This window comes from Saccoglossus kowalevskii, chromosome 5 (genome assembly GCF_978046115.1).
Source record: "Saccoglossus kowalevskii chromosome 5, keSacKowa6.1, whole genome shotgun sequence".
Taxonomy (NCBI): Eukaryota; Metazoa; Hemichordata; class Enteropneusta; family Harrimaniidae; genus Saccoglossus; species Saccoglossus kowalevskii.
Genome location: NC_140645.1, coordinates 35,867,730 through 35,891,157, shown reverse-complemented (window position 1 = coordinate 35,891,157; position 23,428 = coordinate 35,867,730). Strand labels below are relative to the sequence as shown.

The 23,428-nt window shown below is 37.8% G+C and overlaps 2 protein-coding genes across 2 annotated transcripts in view; one reads left to right on the top strand and one right to left on the bottom strand.

Annotated features, from left to right (window-relative positions):
- The window catches only part of LOC102807607 (short transient receptor potential channel 4-like), a 29,439-nt gene extending 12,613 nt beyond the window's left edge, over positions 1-16,826 (bottom strand). The window contains exons 1-10 of the mRNA XM_085499370.1: positions 16,777-16,826; positions 10,547-10,663; positions 8,276-8,449; positions 7,920-8,038; positions 7,059-7,166; positions 6,765-6,932; positions 5,904-6,122; positions 5,373-5,560; positions 1,814-2,031; positions 1,475-1,614 (exon numbers count right to left, since the gene is read on the bottom strand). Coding sequence (XP_085355496.1) covers positions 1,475-1,614; positions 1,814-2,031; positions 5,373-5,560; positions 5,904-6,122; positions 6,765-6,932; positions 7,059-7,166; positions 7,920-8,038; positions 8,276-8,449; positions 10,547-10,580 — 1,368 coding nt within the window. The 5' untranslated portion in view covers positions 10,581-10,663; positions 16,777-16,826. The remainder of the gene's footprint in view (positions 1-1,474; positions 1,615-1,813; positions 2,032-5,372; positions 5,561-5,903; positions 6,123-6,764; positions 6,933-7,058; positions 7,167-7,919; positions 8,039-8,275; positions 8,450-10,546; positions 10,664-16,776) is intronic.
- Positions 16,827-17,919: 1,093 nt separating this feature from the next.
- LOC100367411 (uncharacterized) lies at positions 17,920-23,002 on the top strand. The gene is made up of 2 exons (XM_002733509.4): positions 17,920-18,049; positions 21,564-23,002. Exon 2 carries the CDS (start codon positions 21,617-21,619, stop codon positions 22,865-22,867), a length of 1,251 nt encoding a protein of 416 aa, XP_002733555.1. The 5' UTR covers positions 17,920-18,049; positions 21,564-21,616; the 3' UTR covers positions 22,868-23,002.
- Positions 23,003-23,428: the final 426 nt, after the last annotated feature.

The window sequence follows — 23,428 nt, the reverse complement described above, 5'->3', positions numbered from 1 at the left end:
CGAATATACCATTTTTCCTATATTTTACAATCAACATGTCAAAAATCAGTGAAAATAAATTTCATACAAAACACCCAACAAAAATTAATTGCAGCTAAAATAAAGTATTTTACAGTATTTGACAATTCCGAGTTTATTGTTATGGTGAATAATCTTATATTTGTTTCTGATGGGTTTGGTTGACATTACGTATTTTCTCACGTCTTATTTTGTTCTTCACCGGAAATCAGTCTTCATACGGAGGTGTGTGATATCATACGTTTTTGGTACTTTCAGTGTAATGACATGCATGGTGTGTAAAACCAACTAATGCGATATCACAAAGTACACATACTTTCAGTGTAATGACATGTATGGTGTGTGAAATCAACTAATGTGATATCACAAAGTACACGTACTTTAGTGTAATGACATGTATGGTGTGTAAAATCAACTAATGTGATATCACAAAATACACATACTTTCAGTGTAATGACATGTATGGTGTGTGAAATCAACTAATGCAATATCACAAAGTCACATACTTTCAGTGTAATGACATGTATGGTGTGTGAAATCAACTAATGTGATATCACAAAATACACGTACTTTCAGTGTAATGACATTATGGTGTGTGAAATCAATTAATGTGATATCACAAAGTACACGTACTTTCAGTGTAATGACATGTATGGTGTGTGAAATCAACTAATGTGATATCACAAAGTACACGTACTTTCAGTGTAATGACATGTATGGTGTGTGAAATCAACTAATGCGATATCACAAAGTACACGTACTTTCAGTGTAATGACATGTATGGTGTGTGAAATCAACTAATGTGATATCACAAAGTACACGTACTTTCAGTGTAATGACATGTATGGTGTGTGAAATCAACTAATGCGATATCACAAAGTACACGTACTTTCAGTGTAATGACATGTATGGTGTGTGAAATCAACTAATGCGATATCACAAAGTACACGTACTTTCAGTGTAATGACATGTATGGTGTGTGAAATCAACTAATGTGATATCACAAAGTACACGTACTTTCAGTGTAATGACATGTATGGTGTGTGAAATCAACTAATGTGATATCACAAAGTACACGTACTTTCAGTGTAATGACATGTATGGTGTGTGAAATCAACTAATGCGATATCACAAAGTACACGTACTTTCAGTGTAATGACATGTATGGTGTGTGAAATCAACTAATGCGATATCACAAAGTACACATACTTTCAGTGTAATGACATGTATGGTGTGTGAAATCAACTAATGTGATATCACAAAGTACACGTACTTTCAGTGTAATGACATGTATGGTGTGTGAAATCAACTAATGCGATATCACAAAGTACACGTACTTTCAGTGAAATGACATGTATGGTGTGTGAAATCAAGTAAACATCACTGTGATATCGTAAGGTATTGACACACTGAGTGAAGAATCATGTATTCACGAGTAAACTTCATGGGATCTTACCATTAATATCGATGTGATGCGTAACGATACCCACGACCAATACAGCGCCAACTGAGTAAAGTCTATTAGATTATAAGGATTTTTAATGTACGTTATACATCCCTCGTTGTATATCTCTTTCATTTCACTCCATGTCATAGCTGAAAAAGAATCACAATATGTTACGTCCAGTAACGATGACGTGTACACATTACAACGATGAGGTATTATAGTGGTAATATTTACACATACAGTGATGACGTATGCACATTAGAATTTATACGAAATATCACAAAACTAAGCGAGTACATAGCTTCTTGTCACGCGTTTAGGGAGTTTCATAAACACCTCTATACTGACCTATTAACCACGTGACAATCAATATCTCAATGTTATTTGGGGCTGGTCCGCGTTGACGGTTTCTCAAGGTCAGATGTGACAACTCTTCGATTCGTTCATTGTGTAGTGACGTCAGATCTTCCAGACCGAATGATCCAATGAATGAGGTGTCCGACGAAAAAAATAACAAGACTAAAAATGTCATGTATGAGGCAGTGTTCATCAAAAATTTCACATATCTGTCAAAACAAACATAAAATCCCAATTTTGTCTTCATTATGTAGCTCGTGGATTTCATAAACAACATTATGTGTTGATAAAAACTGGAAAGTTTAAATAATAGTATTATATTTAAAAAAAATAGTGCTGAATTAAAGCATCAAGCATCATCGAAGATGATGTCTATGTGGGTGGTATATATTTAAGGTCAAGTAACAGGTTGTTATTTGTTTTGTAGTGCCATCCACAAGTCAGTGTTGAATGCAGTTAATACATTATTGTCCATATTTGCCGAAAATTCAAAATGGCATCGAAACGATGTGACTGGTCAAATTTATTTAATTTTTGTTCTCATGTGAATCATTGGCGGGATAGGCTACATGCAACTTTGCTGATCGTTTAAAGCACTCATTTTTACCATTTTTGCCGGAAATCCAAGATGGCATTTAAATTGTTACAATTTTCGCAGGAATCCAAAATAGCGGCCAGATCACGTGACTGGTCCACGTTATTTATTTCTATTTTCATAAGAAGCATGAGGTATACATTCTACACGCAAGTTATAAAGTTGAGTGATACCTAGAAACAAGTGACCTAATTTGAAGTCAGAAATCCAAGAAGGCGGCCAAACCAGGATATTGGGCAACAATATTTTCTTTTTCTCATAAGAAGCTTTGGCCGTACATACTACAGTTAGTGAGTTAAAGAACCCATCCCAAACTGTGATCGTTTTGCAGAAAACCCAAGATGGCGACGTAGTCGCTAAATGATTGGGTGGCGCTGAGTACTTATGGGATGTCATTGGGTGGCGCTGTGTACTTATGGGATGTCATTGGGTGGCGCTGTGTACTTAAGGGATGTCATTGGGTGGCGCTGTGTACTTATGGGTAGTCAATAAGTGGTGCTGTGTACTTATGGGATGTCATTGGATGGCGCTGTGTACTTATGGGATGTCATTGGGTGGCGTTGTGTACTTAAGGGATGTCATTGGGTGGCGCTGTGTACTTAAGGGTTGTCATTGGGTGGCGCTGTGTACTTATGGGATGTCATTGGGTGGCGCTGTGTACTTAAGTGATGTCATTGGGTGGCGCTGTGTACTTAAGGGTTGTCATTGGGTGGTGCTGTGTACTTATGGGATGTCAATGGGTGGCGCTATGTACTTATGGGATGTCATTGGGTGGCGCTGTGTACTTATGGGATGTCATTGGGTGGCGCTGTTTAATTATGGGATGTCATTAGGTGGCGCTGTGTACTTATGGGATGTCATTGGGTGGCGCTGTGTACTTATGGGATGTCATTGGATGGCGCTGTATACTTATGGAATGTCATTGGGTGGCGATGTGTACTTAAGGGATGTCATTGGGTGGCGCTGTGTACTTAAGGGTTGTCATTGGGTGGCGCTGTGTACTTATGGGATGTCAATGGGTGGCGCTGTGTACTTAAGAGTGTCATTGGGTGGCGCTGTGTACTTATGGGTTGTCATTGGGTGGTGCTGTGTACTTATGGGTTCTCATTAGGTGGCGCTGTGTATTTATGGGTTGTCATTAGGCGGCGATGTGTACTTAAGGGATGTCATTGGGTGGCGCTGTGTACTTAAGGGATGTCATTGGGTGGCGCTGTGTACTTATGGGATGTCATTGGGTGGCGCTGTGTACTTAAGGGATGTCATTGGGTGGCGCTGTGTACTTATGGGTAGTCAATAAGTGGTGCTGTGTACTTATGGGATGTCATTGGATGGCGCTGTGTACTTATGGGATGTCATTGGGTGGCGTTGTGTACTTAAGGGATGTCATTGGGTGGCGCTGTGTACTTAAAAGTTGTCATTGGGTGGCGCTGTGTACTTATGGGATGTCATTGGGTGGCGCTGTGTACTTAAGTGATGTCATTGGGTGGCGCTGTGTACTTAAGGGTTGTCATTGGGTGGTGCTGTGTACTTATGGGATGTCAATGGGTGGCGCTATGTACTTATGGGATGTCATTGGGTGGCGCTGTGTACTTATGGGATGTCATTGGGTGGCGCTGTTTAATTATGGGATGTCATTGGGTGGCGCTGTGTACTTATGGGATGTCATTGGGTGGCGCTGTGTACTTATGGGATGTCATTGGATGGCGCTGTATACTTATGGAATGTCATTGGGTGGCGATGTGTACTTAAGGGATGTCATTGGGTGGCGCTGTGTACTTAAGGGTTGTCATTGGGTGGCGCTGTGTACTTATGGGATGTCAATGGGTGGCGCTGTGTACTTAAGAGTGTCATTGGGTGGCGCTGTGTACTTATGGGTTGTCATTGGGTGGTGCTGTGTACTTATGGGTTCTCATTAGGTGGCGCTGTGTATTTATGGGTTGTCATTAGGCGGCGATGTGTACTTAAGGGATGTCATTGGGTGGCGCTGTGTACTTAAGGGATGTCATTGGGTGGCGCTGTGTACTTAAGGGATGTCATTGGGCGGCGCTGTGTACTTATGGGTTGTCATTGGGTGGCGCTGTGTAATTAAGGGATGTCATTGGGTGGCGCTGTGTACTTATGGGCTGCCATTGGGTGGCGCTGTGTACTTAAGGGATGTCATTGGGTGGCGCTGTGTACTTAAGGGATGTCCTTGGGTGGCGCTGTGTACTGATGGGCTGTCATTGGGTGGCGCTGTGTACTTAAGGGATGTCATTGGGTGGCGCAGTGTACTTAAGGGATGTTATTGGGTGGCGCTGTGTACTTAAGGGATGTCATTGGGCGGCGATGTGTACTTATTGGATGTCATTGGGTGGCGCTGTGTACTTATGGGCTGTCATTGGGTGGCGCTGTGTACTTAAGGGATGTCATTGGGTGGCGCTGTGTACTTATGGGCTGTCATTGGGTGGCGATGTGTACTTATGGGCTGTCATTGGATGGCGATGTGTACTTATAGGTTGTCATTGGGTGGCGATGTGTACTTATGGGTTGTCATTGTGTGGAGCTGTGTACTTATGGGCTGTCATTGGGTGGTGCTGTGTACCTATGGGTTGTCATTGGGTGGCGCTGTGTACTTATGGGTTGTCATAGGGTGGCGCTGTGTACTTATTGGCTGTCATTGGGTGGGACTGTGTATTTATGGGTTGTCATTAGGCGGCGCTGTGTACTTAAGGGATGTCATTGGGTGGCGTTGTGTACTTAAGGGATGTCATTGGGTGGCGCTGTGTACTTATGGGTTGTCATTGGGTGGCGATGTGTTCTTATGGGTTGTCATTGGGTGGCGACGTGTACTTATAGGTTGTCATAGGGTGGCGCTGTGTACTTATTGGCTGTCATTGGGTGGGACTGTGTATTATGGGCTGTCATTGGGTAGGGCTGTGTATTATTAGCTGTCATAGAGTGGCGCTGTGTACTTACGGTATTGTAATAAACTTTGCAAGACGACCACATGGAGCCAATATATACAGGAGTGATAGTAGAGGATAAGCGAATCCTATTGCAATGGAGATAGGCACTGTTTGTAGCATTGATTTATCCCTCCAATTTGATAACCCATGGTACCACCGTTCTATAAGCAACTGTTGGCAGTGTGGGTGTGCTACAAACTGAAAGTCATACAGTATGTTATTCTGAAGCAAATGTTTGATAATAAACACTCGTACACACGTTTCAGTACCGCCTTTGTGACATTTTTTCTATACATCTGCATCTCACCTTTTTTATTGAAAAACTTTTAAAACTATATAACTAAATTACTCAAACAAAATAATAAGCAATATGCATAAATATGTATTTGTTGACATTGCATGTTGATATGATATTTTGACATTGCATATTAATATGATATGTTGACATTGCATGTTGATGTGAGTATATTGCATGTTGACACGTTGATACGAGTAGGTAGACATTTCATGTTGATGCATGAATAAACAAATATGACCTCACCAGTTTCTGTTCGAGCTTGACGGCATGGAATACCTTGTATGGCAGATCACTATCGCCTTGGCTTGTTTTACCATGTGTTAAAATAGTTGTCAATTCTTGTGTGTCACGCGTCTGTCCCAGTAAATCAGCGGCGAATTGTTCACACCTTTCAGAGAGATCGATGTAGTCTTGTCGAAACTCATAGTCCCGTGTACTCATGTCTCGTAATTTAACACTCAACTGAAACAAAGTACCATATATATATATACCATGTACAGATTGTTGTCCTACAATATACTAGTATGTATATGTACTGCTGTGATTTCAGATACAACTAATGTGAATATTACAATTTCTGTAAGTGTATCTAGATCTCAGATACAAATAATGTGAATATTACAATTTCTGTAAGTGTATCTAGATCTCAGATACAACTAATGTGAATATTACAATTTCTGTAAGTGTATCTAGATCTCAGATACAACTAATGTGAATATTACAATTTCTGTAAGTGTATCTAGATCTCAGATACAACTAATGTGAATATTACAATTTCTGTAAGTGTATCTAGATCTCAGATATAACTAATGTGAATATTACAATTTCTGTAAGTGTATCTAGATCTCAGATACAACTAATGTGAATATTACAATTTCTGTAAGTGCATCTAGATCTCAGATATAACTGTTCCTCTGTGGTTGTCGACAGTAGTATGGCTGTGCACTACCGTATTCTCCTATATCTAAGATTTCACATGATGTATAGGGCATATTAGCATGCTAGATAAATCTTAGAGAATAATTGAATCACAGATAATTTTTTAACTCGTGTTTTCCTCTGTTGCTATAGATACTTTCGTAATTATTTTGATTCCAAATTTACCTTAAACGCCTTATCTATTGGATCTTCATTGGTGAGTGATATGTAGGCTTCACTTGCCAATGCCTTGTACACATTAAGTGTACCCAGTGAATGTTGCAATGTGTGTTTCTCGGTCACTCTGTTAATACTTTCAGGATCATCAATACTTGCGCTATGTCGAAGTAAAATCTACCGAAATATAACATTTAACAGATATATGAAATACGGGTGTTGTAGAAATAACACAAACACGCATTTTTTACTTTCAGAGGAAACATTTGAAACCAATTGTGAAATACATAAATGTAGAGATACCTTGATGATGTCATAGTTATTATGGTGAGCAGCTAACACTAATGGCGTGATATCTGGGTGAAAGTCTTCGTTATCTGAGCGGCAGTTAATAATATTAATAGAACGACCCTAAAATAAGAAAGGTGTATGTAAAACCAACATGTAGGTAATATATAAATTATTTTTTAAATAGCTGTCATAAAAACCTGAATTTTCCGAATATTAAATTTGGAAAACGTAAATTTATTTATCATTGAGTTCTTTGTACTTGACTAACAGCATATCTACTAAAGTATTGAAAGTTTGACTCGTGTTACTGAGGTATAATATTTGTTGCCATGGAGATCTGTTATTATTATGTACACAGAACTTATGAAAGATTGTTCAAATATATTGTCATGTATTAGTATCGATGTAGCCTGATGAGGTCGCGTGAGTTGCGCCCTCTGCGGTGCTCCAAACCAAACACACGTCTGACAGAACGATGTAGTTTTTGACTTCTGCAGACGATTTTTTGTCGGTACCAATCAAATTGCAGGAACGTCAGATAGTGACAGCCGTCAAAGAGTAACCATTCACGGCAGAGTTTGTTGGCATAATGTGTGATAATGTGCTGAAAAATGTCCGCCCAATGTTTACCATCTTGTTGAAAACAGTCTGTGATATTTGTCGACATTGCAAACACGGCTTTGATTGACGGTGTTACCATGACCACCAACATGAATATTCATTGCAAAGGGCGTGAACTTCGCGAATTCGCAGTATTGATCTTGCCGACGAGATGTACACTATTCTGTCAGTCGTTAGTGAGGTCTGATGCCGTTCAGCCGGCGAGGGCGCCACTCATGCCTACATGACAGGCGAGCATCGATGAAAACGCACCTTGAAGGTTTTAGAGTATTCACATAATATCTGTACCCCACGGAATGTTTGCACATCAACAGCTCGTAGTAGCGAGTCACCAATGTAAACATCGTGACGTAAGAGGCATTTCATCGCATCTGTAAATAAAAAAAAATTGATTGATTGATTGATTGATTAAGCAGTAAATAAATACACAATTTTACAAGTCAAGAGTTGAATCAGTTGGCTGATCGAATAAGAGGAAATGTCGAAGATAGTTACAAGAATGGAGTGCGACTTAACCAGGAATATATACTCCGTCGTGAGTATGACTTTGATAATAACAATGAACCAACACGCCACCGTTAGTAGGTTCGTATTTTATGACAACATACCGACATGTCCATGTTTTATTGCAAGGTTTAAAGCCGTATTTCCTTTCCTGTCTACGCAATTAACATCCAGAGATTCAATCTTCAGTACATACTCCAATGTGTGCACATCACCCTTCTCAGCTGCAGCAAGGTATAACTTTTCAACATCTTCTTCTTCGCCGAAGATACGTTGAGCTGCAAGACATATCAAACACATTTAAAGCGGGAGGGTCGTTATCTGCGCACGCGCGGGAATTGAGTCCCAAGCGACGATGACAACACGCGCTAAAAACGCAAAGGCTCATGGGTAGACGCTTGTTTGTAAACAATGGCACGCCATGGCCATCTGACACATGCGCAGGTGACGACTCCCCGCTTTAACGTATTTACACTTTGTACACCGACCATTATGCAAATCAATATAATTGTAGGTGTTTGTAGATGTCTATGGATGTTTAGAGGGCACGTTATCAGTCATGTCAGGATGTAACAAAAAGTAGTTATTTGATGGCAACCTTGTGTGAACTTTGAACTTACATTTGCATAATGTCAACAACCCTAATACATGTATAGTACGCGCTAGCGACATTCCCGTCTCACGCATGTGACCTCTGACCTACACGTTATCCATATAAATATTGAAATTAATAATTACCTCCACCACCATCATCACCACCACCACCACAACGCCCACATTTCACTAAACCGTACAGACATTACCTTCAGTGTAACAGAGGAAATTCTCAAAGAGTTTACGACCAAACAGGTTTATGTTGCGGTAAGCAAATTGCAATTGTAAAAGACTACTTTACTGACTACTACACCCTTGCATTAAACTCCAAACTTTACCCTACATTCACAAATGAATACTTGTCTTTGTAGTTTTCTCAAGCAGATATTTGTTTGAGTGAATGTGTCGTTTTAACAAAGCCCTACTTTGGCACGCGGTTCTTGACATACACTAGTGTAGTGATCAATCACTTTAACGCCAACACGAGTTATATTTTGCAGTAAAACAGAATAATGCGAGAATAAATCACACTTCCGTTCAAAAGCCATTAACAGTCTTACAGAGGTGGTTGATTTTGTGCCATATACCGGTAGTTGATATAGATACTAATCACTTGATATTACAACGATCCACATGGCACATTTGCTCTAACCATTATAGATACGACGTTGAAATCTGTAAGCTGCGTATTGTTATAGATTTGGGGTTTATAGAAGGAAGTCATCTGATCTGCATGACTTATTCCAGGATATTGATTGAGTAGCATTAGTGTTAGAAACACCGCCCCTGGGTATAAAATCTCGTAATAATACCACTCCTTAACAATTAGAATTCTTTCAAACAATCACAAGGTACATTTATGTTTCGTTTAAGAGTAAATACACTGTATGCCACAGGCAGATTAAGAATTCCAATTTGTAGGGTGAACGTATATAGTGATATGCTTATGGTGTGATTAAAGTTAGTCAAATGCAATCATTACAATATTATATATTTGTCATGGCATTTAGTATAGCCTAGTCGACGCTACCTGTTTTCACCCTTTACCAAACTAGCCTACTTTTACGTACTAGGTCAATTGGCCTTAATAAAACTATAGTTATAGGGAATATATATATATATACAGGACATGGAGTCAGCCATTGAATTTACAGACGTGGAGAACTCAATTGGTGTCATGCGATATTACGGGTCTTGATCCATGTGTGACGTTGTGGCTAGCTATGTGGCTACCTAACCCTTACAGAAAGAATGCTTTGACATATTCAAAATGTGTCTCCCACACCCAGTTCATTACTTACCGTCATATTTCAAACTGTCTCCACAACGTCGTAGTCCGTACAGACAGTTTAACGTCGACATTAAAGTGACACTGTTAACCAACATTTAATTTATTTCAGCAGATACTGTTTATTAAAACCATGGAGACGGTAAAAGTCAGACCATGGCTACAGTGGTGATATAAAGAGGGTTTCGTTTCCATGGAATAATCTCATGTACACATTGCTTTGTATAAACTACAATAAAAAAGCTTTCTATAGAATATAACAGAAAGCTTGTTGTTATTACGCTGGTTTATCTGTACACAGAGTAGGCCTCGTGCTTTTAACTAATTGGCACGCATCAGTAAAACCTGTAAATACAGTGTCATTGTTAATATGCTATACCCTTCACTTTGTTACATGAATGAATTAATCAATGAATGAATGAATTTTAATGTATACTGTGTTCAAAATTGAAAAGTTTGATGCTGGGTCCTGTTTTTAGTTACAGTTACTTACCTTGACTTTTCTGTCGTCTCGTTGGTCCATTCATGTTGCATAGACACCGGAAGTGATTGCTAGCTGGATAATTTCAATACATACATAACCACATCCACAGGAATTACAGACCAAAGACTGTGAAAAGCAAATATGGACATTCTTGTTTATTTGAACCTGAGTACACACAGAGCCACACGATTGGTCGAACCTGTGTACGCGCTTATAAACGCGTGATTGGTTGAACCCGTGCACGCGCATCGCCACGTAATTGGTTGAATCTGACTGTTCGAATCAGTGATTTTACTGTTCTAATATACGATGTTATTTTTACCCCGGGGTGTTTGACCTATATACAGAATCGGTTGACAAAATGGCGTAAGTATTTGAAATAACGTACAGTTTAAAAATAACCCCGAATTCTGTTTAAATCTTTCGTTTGTTATTCAGTTTTTGTTTTGTTTTTTGACGGGAATGTAATAAAATGCGCGTGAACCACGTGACATGTGTACCGAATGGGTCCATCAGACTGGGTGTAGTAAAGGAAACGACGCCAGTCAGTCAGCGTATCAGTACATGCGCATGCATACACAGTAAGGACAAAACTCTCATGCAACTAAAGATAAATACAGTAGATGGAACTAACCTGTGGAGTAAGTGTTTCTACCCTGACTGAAACGCAATTGAGATGATTCACCACAAACGAAGTATTGTCAAATATAGTAGACGAATATTTAATTCATTTATTTATTTTCACCTCTGCAATTTACACCGCCGGGGGAGAGTTACAAGTTTTTCAATTCTGAAGCCTTTTTTTCTAATTTACGAAGATCACTTCCGAAAATTAAATTTAAATTTGACTGTTAAAATGGCATGTTATATAGTGAAATGGTTTTCACTGATATGTCTGGTATTTCAATATATTTGTTGAAGACCATGTTAGTTTGATTACTGTGAAAACACTGCACCCAAGTAAGAAACGAGAATCGCTAGTTATACTTGTGACAAACATGCTTTATTTCTGGTAGTTATGTTATGTTTTCAGTCAGTGTTATGTTTTCTGATCTTGAAAATGGTTATCTGTGAGTTGTGAAACAATAAATAAAAAAGATCAGTAGAGAGAAGACTTGAAGAGAAGACGATACGATGAGATCAGATAAATAAGACGAATCTTCCTAAAACAGTATAGAATACTTTAGAGTTTTAGTCTTTAGTGTGAAAAGCAACAAAGTTATTCCTAAGATACACAGTTGCAATGTGAACCAGTGCTGTTTTGCGAACAGAAACACTCACTTCGTGTTACTGCATTGTATTTTGCAATACATGTTTTTATAAGATGATTAAGAATATTTTTAGTTCTATGGTTTGCTGTTTATTGTCGTTGAATTAATAAAAAAAAACATTACCATTAAGTTACATTAAGTTTCTACTTACATCCATTTTTCTTGTTGATTAATTTTCATTTTCTGTCCATAAATGCAGAGTTTCAACAATTATAATTCAAAAAGATATTCAAGAAATTTGGGAGCATACTTCGTCTTACAAAATACACAAAAGTGCAAAGAAATCAGAAATTGTGTACATGCATGATTTAACACGTGTGTTCAAAAGAGTTTCATATCTAACTCTTAAAATACAAAGAGTTATAAACTAGATTATATTTACCTTTACAATGTACCGCGAACAGCAAATGAATATGTGAACTCTGACCTTAGTAGAAAGCTTATATAGGACCACAGTCCCTCTGTGATAGGACCAATGAGAAATGGGTTTGGCTATATTTGAGATGAACTTGTCACTCATAGTCTACTGTATTACGCAGTCTTCAGTTACAATCTGATTAAAATCTGATGTATTATACGGCGTGTATTTTATATATTTATTTTATATTACTATTTTTTTTATTATTATGTTTGTTTTTTATGTTTTTGTTACGCACTTGTGATAATGTATTTTTTAATATCGCCACAGTTTGGGATTTGATTGTTACATTGTTTACTATAGCTGTTTACAGTGTTCTAATCATTATGGTTTACGTATTTTTTTCTTATTCTAGTTAATTATGCACAGTGTTTGGTGTAAAGTTGAAGCGATGACTGAATGGAACCGTGACTTGCGAAGATGTATCAGGAAGTGTACACATTTGATGGATATGAAAACAAATATTCAATGTAATGAAAAAATTGTAAAATGCTGGGAAATCTCTTTTGTAAATAAAAAAATACTAGTAATTTTCTATTAAGTTATTGAGTTGTACATGTCGAATTGGTGGGCAAAATATAATGTATAGGAAGATTTCCCGTAGAGTATTTCTAAACTAAAAAATATGAATTGTACGAGTATGAATCCAAATTCCCACTCATAAGTTGTGAGAATTATCAAAGGTCAATGAAAAAATTGCGAGAAAGTGTATCTACATGGCAGGAACAAATTATCACCGATGATGAGAACATGAAGAAGCGAAATGTGACCGCTTCTCATGCTTTACAATTTGAGGTGCGAGTGACAGTAATAATACTGAAGTCAATCTAAATGTTACTGCAAATCAAGCACGCAATAGTTACATTTAAATAAATTCTTTATGCCGAAGAAATTTTAAATTTGCAGTTGTATTTTTGTGTTTGATTGACAGAACATGAATTTTTAGCTTTCAAGGGCAATTGGAAAAATTACCCTAGTATCTAACCACATTTTCCCTGGCCACTTGAACCTGTGATTGAGATGATTGTTGCCACGCAACACGATCTTTTTTCTTGTACATTGTAATTGTTTGTTAATTATTTTCTCCAATGAGTACGCTGTCGGCCAATATACGAGATTTGAACAAGATTCATATGGGCATTGGGTCAGATTCTTGTGTGCTTTCGAGATTACCAAAACTTTTAAAAAAACTCCCAGCAAATAAATAATAAAAAAAGAAAGTAAAAAAGTGTATAATAAAAATAAATAATTAAACACATATTAAAAAAACAGAACTAGGATCTTATTTTAATCTGATTGCAAACAGTTGTATCACTTTAGGTTTTATTTTGCAACGCTCAGACACTAAATTACTCACTAATATTTGTTAAACATTTACAGCGGCTGGGAATACTTTTCTCAAACAAAATCAAAAATGTAAAAATTAAAGCCGTCTCTACGTACTTCTATAGTTAGAGTCGATATGCTTTACCGCATGGGCGGTATCACTATGACACTTTGTAAACTGGGAGAATATTAGGGTGGCAGCTGATGTTAGTGAAGGTCAGAGATCGTATTATTGTATGTATTCAGTGTACCGTACCGTGTTTGTTATTGTTGTTTGCCGCGATATAGACATCACTAAACAAATCAAATGACGGATCATTGAAATCAAAGTTGTGTGACCTTGTTTGAACGCTTCCATTACAGAGAATTCAAGACTTTTACTTGTGAAATCAACAGATTACACTTCTTCAAATACATATCTAGGAACTATATTTGAAAGCAGTGAGTTTAGTCACTAAAGCAACTCGTGCACTAGGTATATGTTGTGGGTTGTATTCACTGCATAATTCTTCAATTGTATTTATTGGATCTACGCCCTAAGAACGTACAATAGCCATCACTTTGACCACCAAGTGAATGTGTAATATTTAAAGGGCGGTAGTCGTCGCGCCACGCATGCGCGAGATATATGGTTCTCATATGAAGAAAGCTCATGGCGACTTTGATCGTTGCGCAGATCAACGAGTACTGAGACGTTTCCAAGCTTTAATTAAGTAATTTTGGGTGATTGGAAGGTCTCAAAGGAGTCACCGGTGGTATTCAGTGCAAGTCGCGCCCAGGTCAAACCTCATACGTATGATTTCCATTTGAAGAGCGCATTGAATTGTGGGGGAAATCAATGTTTATCAACACAAATGTCGCACATGCGCAGCGCGACGACCACCGCGCTTTAATGTGTTGAATTTGTTCAGCACATTATATGTGACTCTGTCTTTATATGTTTAACATCAACGCTCAACTTTGTGAAAGACGGATCTATGTTTAGCCTGCCTATAGTAAACTGGATAGATACACTGTTACTATGAAAACAAATCATATTTAAAGTAGTATTTTTGTTTCAATAAATATTTACCACGTAATACTAAAACACGGCTTTTATCGAGGTTGAGTTATAACTGCATGTATTTGTTTGTTCGGTATTTGTTTACATACACGTTGGATTGTTATTGATTTGTCATAAACTAAAAACCAGAATGAAACAATTACTCCAATAGATACATTGCCTGTGCATACTGTTACTTTCAAATAAAAATGCATTTTCAGTACATTATTTGTTCCAACCTATACTAACGATGAAAATCTATATGTATATAGAGAACCGAACAAAAATAAAACATAAACCTTTTTTAAAAGAAACAGGATTTAATCGACCTTAATCGAAGCAGGAATTATAGCAAGTACTTATGTATATACGTAATGGATATTGCATTATGTGTTCGAGTTGGAATGGCGTGGCTTTCTGTTCATACACAAATGTAATATCTCGGAAAATGAACACATCGCATTGTGTAACACGATGACTCATTGAAATCACCAATCATTGTAAACTGCAAAACATTAGTCGATGTTTGAGTCATTTGCATACGTCATTGACAAGCAATATAGTCGGTATTCTATCATGTGAATACGTCATTGACAAAACAAAAGTTGGACTTGCGAGTCATTTCCAAATGCCTACAGACGATTTAAGTGTGCCAACGGAATGAAAGAACATGGCGCTTAAGTATCATATACAACTAAATTTAATGACACATTGAATCGTTCACGGAAGCAGGAAATAAATGTCTTTTATTGCCATACTGTATGTAAAACTACGGGTAATGGGTTAATGGTATTCATATAGTAAAAACCGGAAAGTACTGTCGATATTTAATACTAAAGTCAAAGTTCACCAGTAGGAATTAGTACTTTGTTTGTTGTGACTTTGTATACAAGTCACGTGATTAGTGTGTTTTTACGCAGTAAAACGATCTTTGATTTATGAAGATTAACTGTACATTGTACAGCAGACTATTAGAAATAACCGATTGGTGTACGATGTTAAAATGTAATTGTTTTCGAATGACCAGGTACGCGACCCATCTTAACGTATTTCACTGCCATTACAAATATATTCAAAAAATCCTTGAAATCCAACAAAAGTGGTAGGGTTACAGTATTGTTTAAAATTCTGAAGTAAAAATACATGGTCATCGAACTAAGTTTTCCACAAAATGACCTCGAAAATTGATCAAAAATGCGTGTTTTAAGTAATTAACAAATAGCTGATAAGGCAGAAACAATGTGTCATATCTCAAACTTTTTTGTATATATTTTCTTGAAAAAAAAAACATGCTTCGTTTTCGAAAAAAACTTTAAATACGAATGACTTGTTGGTGTGTTGCAGCTAACAGCGAAGATTGCTGGAAGATGTACGATCATTCTATCTATGCTTCAATGATAGCGAACAACCTTAGCATCTTAGTCACAAGAATAAATCAGTAAGTACACCGTGACAGTGTCACTGTGTATATTTATGTACATTGTTTTGTGTATTGCCACCTATCCTTAATTTTAGCAATGAAATGGCTTGTCTTGTTGTCACATTGGAAGTTGACTGAATTCTACTATATAATGCTTGTATGTCAATTCGCGTACAATAGGTTACCTACCACGCACCTCGTTGAAAATAATATACTAGTACATCAATGTTCCTCCGTAACAAACAAGTCAAAAAGAGTCAGGTCTGTTTCGACTTCTCTAAGTACTTCGTGAATGTCGCGGAGATCTCTCTACATGTCGCATGTAACGTAGAGCGAACCCGGGCATGCGTCACGAGCCACTACACGTCAGGTCCAGCATGGCACACATCACGTAGCAATGTCTACATTGTGAATGTCTTTTCAAATAAATCAGTTACTATGTCGACACTGATGATGGAAGGAAGGAACTGTAGAATTTCATGTTGGTGTAAGTCGTTAGAGACTTTGCGGAGAAAGTAATGAAAAATGGCGTCAGTCTGAGGCACTTGTACAATAGCCCCCGGTCCCTGTCAACCGTGCAGTTCCTCTTAATTTACGTAATCATCCACTATTGATACTATTGCAGACACTGTACCGTGTTATGCAACCAATGTGTACGAATTACCTGACGCATTCCAAGTGGTGCGGTGTTAACGTTGTGACGGAGAGAAGAGCGTTGTAAGTTAGATGGACCTCGTTTTAGTGATTTACTTTAAAACTTACCTGTCTTTGGTGTGTATACGGATGCAGTGATGTCCCGTCGCGCCCCAACCTGTGAAATATGTATGTTTTTGTTGTAAACACGGGGTTCAGTGAGATCACAGTGTGATTACATACACCATGTATTTGTGTGTAGTCGAGTGGAACGTAGTGAAAATAGGAGTTACAAAAGGCATTATAGTTCATGATGACCGACTTGACAGCCACTGGTGGCGCTATAACTGAGACATTTGCATGGTATCTGGACGTTCTGACGTCGTCATGAGCAAATATGATGTAGTGCAGCTTTGTCGGCGACACTTGTTGGAGTAACCTGTACAGCGCCACCACGTGGTGGTTTGTTGTCATACGTTTCATGTTAATCATAGCTATCGTGGATACAAAACAGACACACTTTTGCAATATAAAAAAAAAAATCAGATTAATTTGTCCATGTTAACGAATCGCACTTCATCAGAAATACACTGAAGTCCACAAGGCTGTGTATTTTATAATTTATTTCATAAACAAAATATTTATATACCCAATGACAGTTAGAGCTCTTATCTTGTTTGTATTAGGAAGTGTTTAAATATTTGAGTATGTACAATATTTTCAATCTTTAAATAGATGACGAGTTTCATTTTCAACTTCATTAGAGCATTAGACAGAAAATTTAATAAACACCCTAAACTGACAATCACTCCAGCTTAATAAGTACCTAAAACTGATAAATCATATTCTGGCACTAAATGATATGAAGAAGGACGGGAGACACTTGAAAATAATGTATATATTATTCAGAGACTGGCTGCATATTTTATTTGCAGTTCAATCACGTTCTAGTACTTATTTCTGAGCTTTCTAAAATGCGTATATTTGGAATAATATATATTTAATCGATTTTTCCAACATGTGCGTTATATAAGTCACGTGCTTTCCGTCTTAATCATTGGTCACATGACATCATTTTGTATATGCAGTGTGTTCGCCGATCATGTCGTAATGGCCTTCATTAGGCAACGATGCCTATTAATGTGTCTAACAGCAGGCGTGTCTGTGATTGTTATTTATGCCGCCACCTACTTCAAAACGCATTGATTATGTGGTTACTAACGCTCACTAAGGATTATTCATATGCAAATGAGGTCCGCCACTGTGGTGTGTTGTTGCCGAGCCACATACCCATCTTGAAGGACTTTTACAAGTCTGATCATTCTATTAATTTATCGACCTGCTGCTTTGTCACGCAAGGTACGAACTAGCAGTGACATAAATGTGAAGATTTTACGTCCAGGTAGGTTTAGACTTGTTTATTTTGTAAGCTGTACCCGTCTTGTTGTGACTTGTAGCGGTACATAGGAGTTTGTGTTCTATTTGCTAAAGCCCCGGGTTCCATACACCCGTCTGAAATCTCTTATATGCGTTCATGGTTTACGACTACCTCAACATTTTCAAAATGTTAGCCCATTTTATCAGCGAATACCCTTCACCTTTATTTCTGAATTTAAACCAGTGCATAGTCTGGTACTTTATTCAATGGTAATGAAGTTAATGACCTTCGGCACTATGACCATCCCTTTGGTGAACTCGTTTTAGTACAGTGCCACAGCTACCTTCTGTTTTGAGCTGCAGTTTAACCACATGATGATACATGTTGAGTCTTGATGATGGCTGTGTGATTTGTATTGTTGTACACTACAAAAGTTACGTATATACAACGTACATTTAGTAGATATTATACGTATTTTTAGGAGGAAATAAACATCATGACTTCATTGAGGATTGAGGTCAGTATTGCCACAGCTGCCTATCATTATCGACCGGCGAATCTCTTGAAATTCACTAAAACAATGGGAAATCAATGTGTATTAAAATACGACGAGCTGATTCCAATATATGAAGAGGTTAAATGTTAATATATAGTAAGATGAAGGTTACAATGTAGGAATTTATGACAACGTTTAATGTCATAATAAAGTATCCACCTTCCTTACACTTTCAAATTACAGAAGCATTTGGTCAGCTTTACGCATAAAGTCTACTGAACTAAATTTGTTCGACACAGAACATAAAAGTTCGTACAGAAAATAACACGATCTTACTAACTCACTCACTCACTCACTCACTTACTCACTCACTCGCTCGCTACACTTCGTCACGGCTTTCCGTATTATTACTACACAAATAAGCAATGCAAGATATGCTCCGTGTAAATCCGGATATTCGGCTTGTGAACTCTTGTAGAATAATTCTATTTTTGTCTTCACGTTGAAAAAAAGTTATTATTCTCCAAAGAACCACAATCGTGGACAACAGATTGTTCATTACACACCGAGTTAACGTTACCCCTTTAATAAGGCGTTTGTTTATCATGGCGAATACCAAAGAGGTCATTTCCTTAATGGCTATGAAGTCTATGTACTCCAGAAATTATTTAAAGCCAACCAGCTAAATTAATGTTGCCTGGAATTTAATTACGATAGAATTGGCGTTGATTGCTTTTCTAACAGTTGAAGATTATCGTCCGGAAAGATTCCAGTGTACCGGTTGCCATGGTCACCAGTAAGTCCTTCAAACTACTACACTAAGACTTAAATCAGTCTATTGCTGTCGATTTCATATCGATGACACGCATGCGCCGCTGAACATCCGCACATCTTTCATTGAAAAAATCAAATATATCTATTACGTAATGCATTTTGTTCTATCGGAGTCGTGAATATAATTTATCTATTACCCATCTCTCATCGTTTCCATGGCAATATCGGAACATACAACCCAGTACAGTCTACACAATCATATGACTTCTTTGCACCCTAAAATAAGCGTAATTCCTATATAGTCCAACATACATTCAGCCCTCGACTTCATTCCCACCAATAACAAATTGATTGGCATATCGCTACACGAAAATCATACGGTGTCTATCATCATAGTTATTGCCCGTCCCCATCGATGCTTTAGTCATGGTTATGTAAGGTTGTACACGTGATACTTGTGACGACATACTAACCTGTTGGCATATCTAACCTAAGTAAGCGCTGTATGCCCAGGCCAGCGAATTGTGCAAATCAAATGAAACGTGCTGTGAATACGCTGTGGAATCTTTTAGAAGAATAAAAGTCCATTCCCCTTTGAAGTATTGCATAGCGTGTATTTGTTGTCACGACAACGAAACCATATAATGTAATATGTGCTACTCTATACCTACTTGTACGTGTCCTTATAATGGGTTGCACTTGCTCAGCCCATGTTCAAAACAAATTGTAGTGCTCAACATTGAGAGGATATGAAGAGAATTTCCTTTTCATTGTGAAAATACGGCTATATCTTACCCAGGTATAGTGGTACAGACTGCGTCAATACACTGCACATTGTTGCCAACTACACCAAGGATTGAAAGGTTGAACACAGATTAATATCGAACCTTTACTTTAACCCTAATATAGTGAATATTAATTTTCCTTGGCATACTCTACGTGGCCAACTATGTATAGCGACTATATTTAGATAGACGTATTGTAATTCATAACGCTGTCAGATTACTGCCAATTTATATCATATTTACCAGGAATTTGTCAGTGTCCAAGTCCTTTACTGTGCAGGCCTCGTACAACTAAGAAGTTGAGTACAATATAGAAAATTTACTAAACATGTTATTAATTTCAAGTGCATGTACATTTCAGCGCAATTTCCAAATTTCTTTACTTCCTTAACTTAATTATTGACAATATAAATGACAATCTTATAAACAGATACTTACACACGTTTATCTGGTTAAGACTCAACAAAGTTACATGGGATATTGTGATAGAAGATATTGCCCTGGGAGACATATTGGGAGATATTGCCTAGGAAGATATGTTTGGAAATAGTCCCTGGGAGACATAGCCTTGCTTTGGAACAAAAGGAGTCACACGTTTTCTCGTTATGAATATGATCCACCATTAGAAGAACAATCATAATTTTTTTATATTATCGTTCTCATAATTATTCGTACGGTATCAACGATATCAACAGAACATGCAGTCAGTATTACCTCCTTTATGACATTGAGATCTGATCTGTTCATAGTTCGCAGAGCAGCGATTTATACAATTCAAACGAATATACCTTTTGGCTAACACTTTCCCTGTGAGGGCAGTGTCCCACGTACGTCTTGCGCGCATTGCATGTCGGTACACTGTCTGATATAGCATATTTCCATAACGGCGTGTGTTGTAATTATACTTGGAATATTCGTGTATCGTGTGCGTAGTCACGTGGTACAATCTCACGTTTTTAGCATTAACTATTAAGCATATTTTTATTTGGATGGCGCTTCTGATCTTCACTTGTACTTCGTTGTTTACTTTGCATCATGAAATCGTTATCCCGTCAGATGTATTTCAACATCTCTGAAATTGCTACAGCAGGTTTCATTAAATCGTGATCAATCACAAGCCTTAGGGGATGAATACTCTGTCCTATATAATTATATTGCGGAAAGTTAACTTTCAATCGCTCCTTTGACACTGGCTCGCTTTCCGTGCCCAAAGATAGTGAAACTACTTGTCAATCGTTTTAAACGAATTTGATGCGTTCTATTTTTTGTGTTCAGTCAATCATTGAAGAAACACTGCAAAGACTCATGGGTAATGGGCGTTACTAAACGGTTCTACAGCCAATGAATGAAGCGCGAGAATCTTTCGGAATAAAAGTTTTATAAATATTTGTAAATGTTCATAAAACAAATTCACGCCTTCGTGAAACCCAGTGTGCTGTATATATCAAGATATTTATTATATACCTTTTCACTTTTTTTGCAGTTCAGACCAACAAAGTATGAATTAACATTTTCTGACACCGGGAAGAAATAGACATGGATATGACTTATATATTTAGCGGAAGAAGGCAGACGAAAAAACCGTCCACGTTGAGAAAGAAACGCGATGAACCTGTGCCAAAATACATCGACAAAGCTCGCGCTATCGCGATTGCCCGACAACTGAAGATAACGCGAGTTGGCAAAGTGAGTCTGCGCATAAATAGCAAAAGTAGTCTGGATTCTGAGCTGCCCCAAGTTCCGCTATCCGATACCAGAATGACAACCAGAAAGGCCATTCTAGAGAAAGAGAAAGGTTTAAAGACAGCGATTTATACGAAAGACAGTGCAGTAGGTAAATGCATACTAAAGACCAATGACTACTCGGAACGACAGCTGAGGCGATATGTACAATGTATTGATGACGATAAAGACAAGACAGATTATAACATGAATCAACGAAAACGAGAGTTCATCGCAAAGAAATGGCATTTCAATCATGAACCAATTACGTCAGTTGATGATGAAATAACCGAAATATATCAATCACACCCGGGAACTCCTATTTTTGAAAACGAAGATGAGATTGGTCCTGTCAATGTTTATAAATCTCCCTTTAATTTCATGTTACCAAGAAAAACTGCGTCCCAAGGCAGAAGGGGAAGCCGTCTTTCCGGAGTGTTTCTCACTCAAACTGGATTACAGTCACCAGGAAACAAGGTAATACCAAATCTAAGTCAGTCGACAGAAGGCAGGACATCGGCAACTGGATCAGCAATGGTAAATACTCGCGAAAACTCTGCATCTGTTTTCCAGTCGAGACCATCCACTATCGGCAAAGCATTTGGAAGTGACACGGAGGACGAGCATGAGCAGAAACGCGTCACAAAACAAGTGTCAATTTTGGAAGTGAAAGCTGACCCCCTAACTCGTAGAAAAGGACGACGTTGTATCTCCGTAGTTGGGTTAATTCCAAAACGTACTACGACGCCAACAAAGGGGAGATACGGTACTAAGGCACGGTCTATAACTCCCGTCATCAAAGAGGAAGAGCCACTTGATCAAGTCAATGACGAAAGATTCACGGCTCTAACTGGTTTATTGGTACCCGATTCCAACCATGAAGCCAAACTAATTGCCACCCAATACGCGGCACGATTCGCATACAAACCAAAGTTTTCTCACAGAAGACCAAAAGACAGCGATCAAATAAACACCGAGGAAAACTCGAAGAAATTTGACGATTTTCTCAATAAAAAGACACTTGCACGAAGACGAAAGACATCAAATAAAAGTGAAGACTGTTGAGTTCTAACGCCAAATACAATCACACATGCCATTGATAATAATTGATTTTACTTAATATTTCAAAAAAGTTGCCACATTACCATTCTTATGGAACATTACGGTATATATCTTAATCAACCCACTAACACCTATAAATTGTGAAACACTAATTTACAATCTACGCATTTAAATGTTTCCGCTGGGATGCAATTACCCCCACTTTTGAATCGCAATACTAATAACAGGTGATTGTTTCTATGGAGCCAGCATTGAGCGCTGAAAACTTAATTGGTACCCGACATTGTGTCGGGCTGAATGAAATGCCCGGATGTGCAATATACTAGGCACTCTCACAGTTGCAAACAATTTTGGTGTCGTGTATATACATTGTGTATAACGCACGTGTTCATTACGTTGATAAGATATGGTGTGGAATGCTACAATATAAATGACAATCATTCAATATTACTCATTGGATAGCAATATTCTTATTAAGTGCTACTTAAAATTATTTGAAGATCCAATTGCTTTCTATCAATCATTTTCATACTGGATTATTATTACCTGAATGCGACATTTACC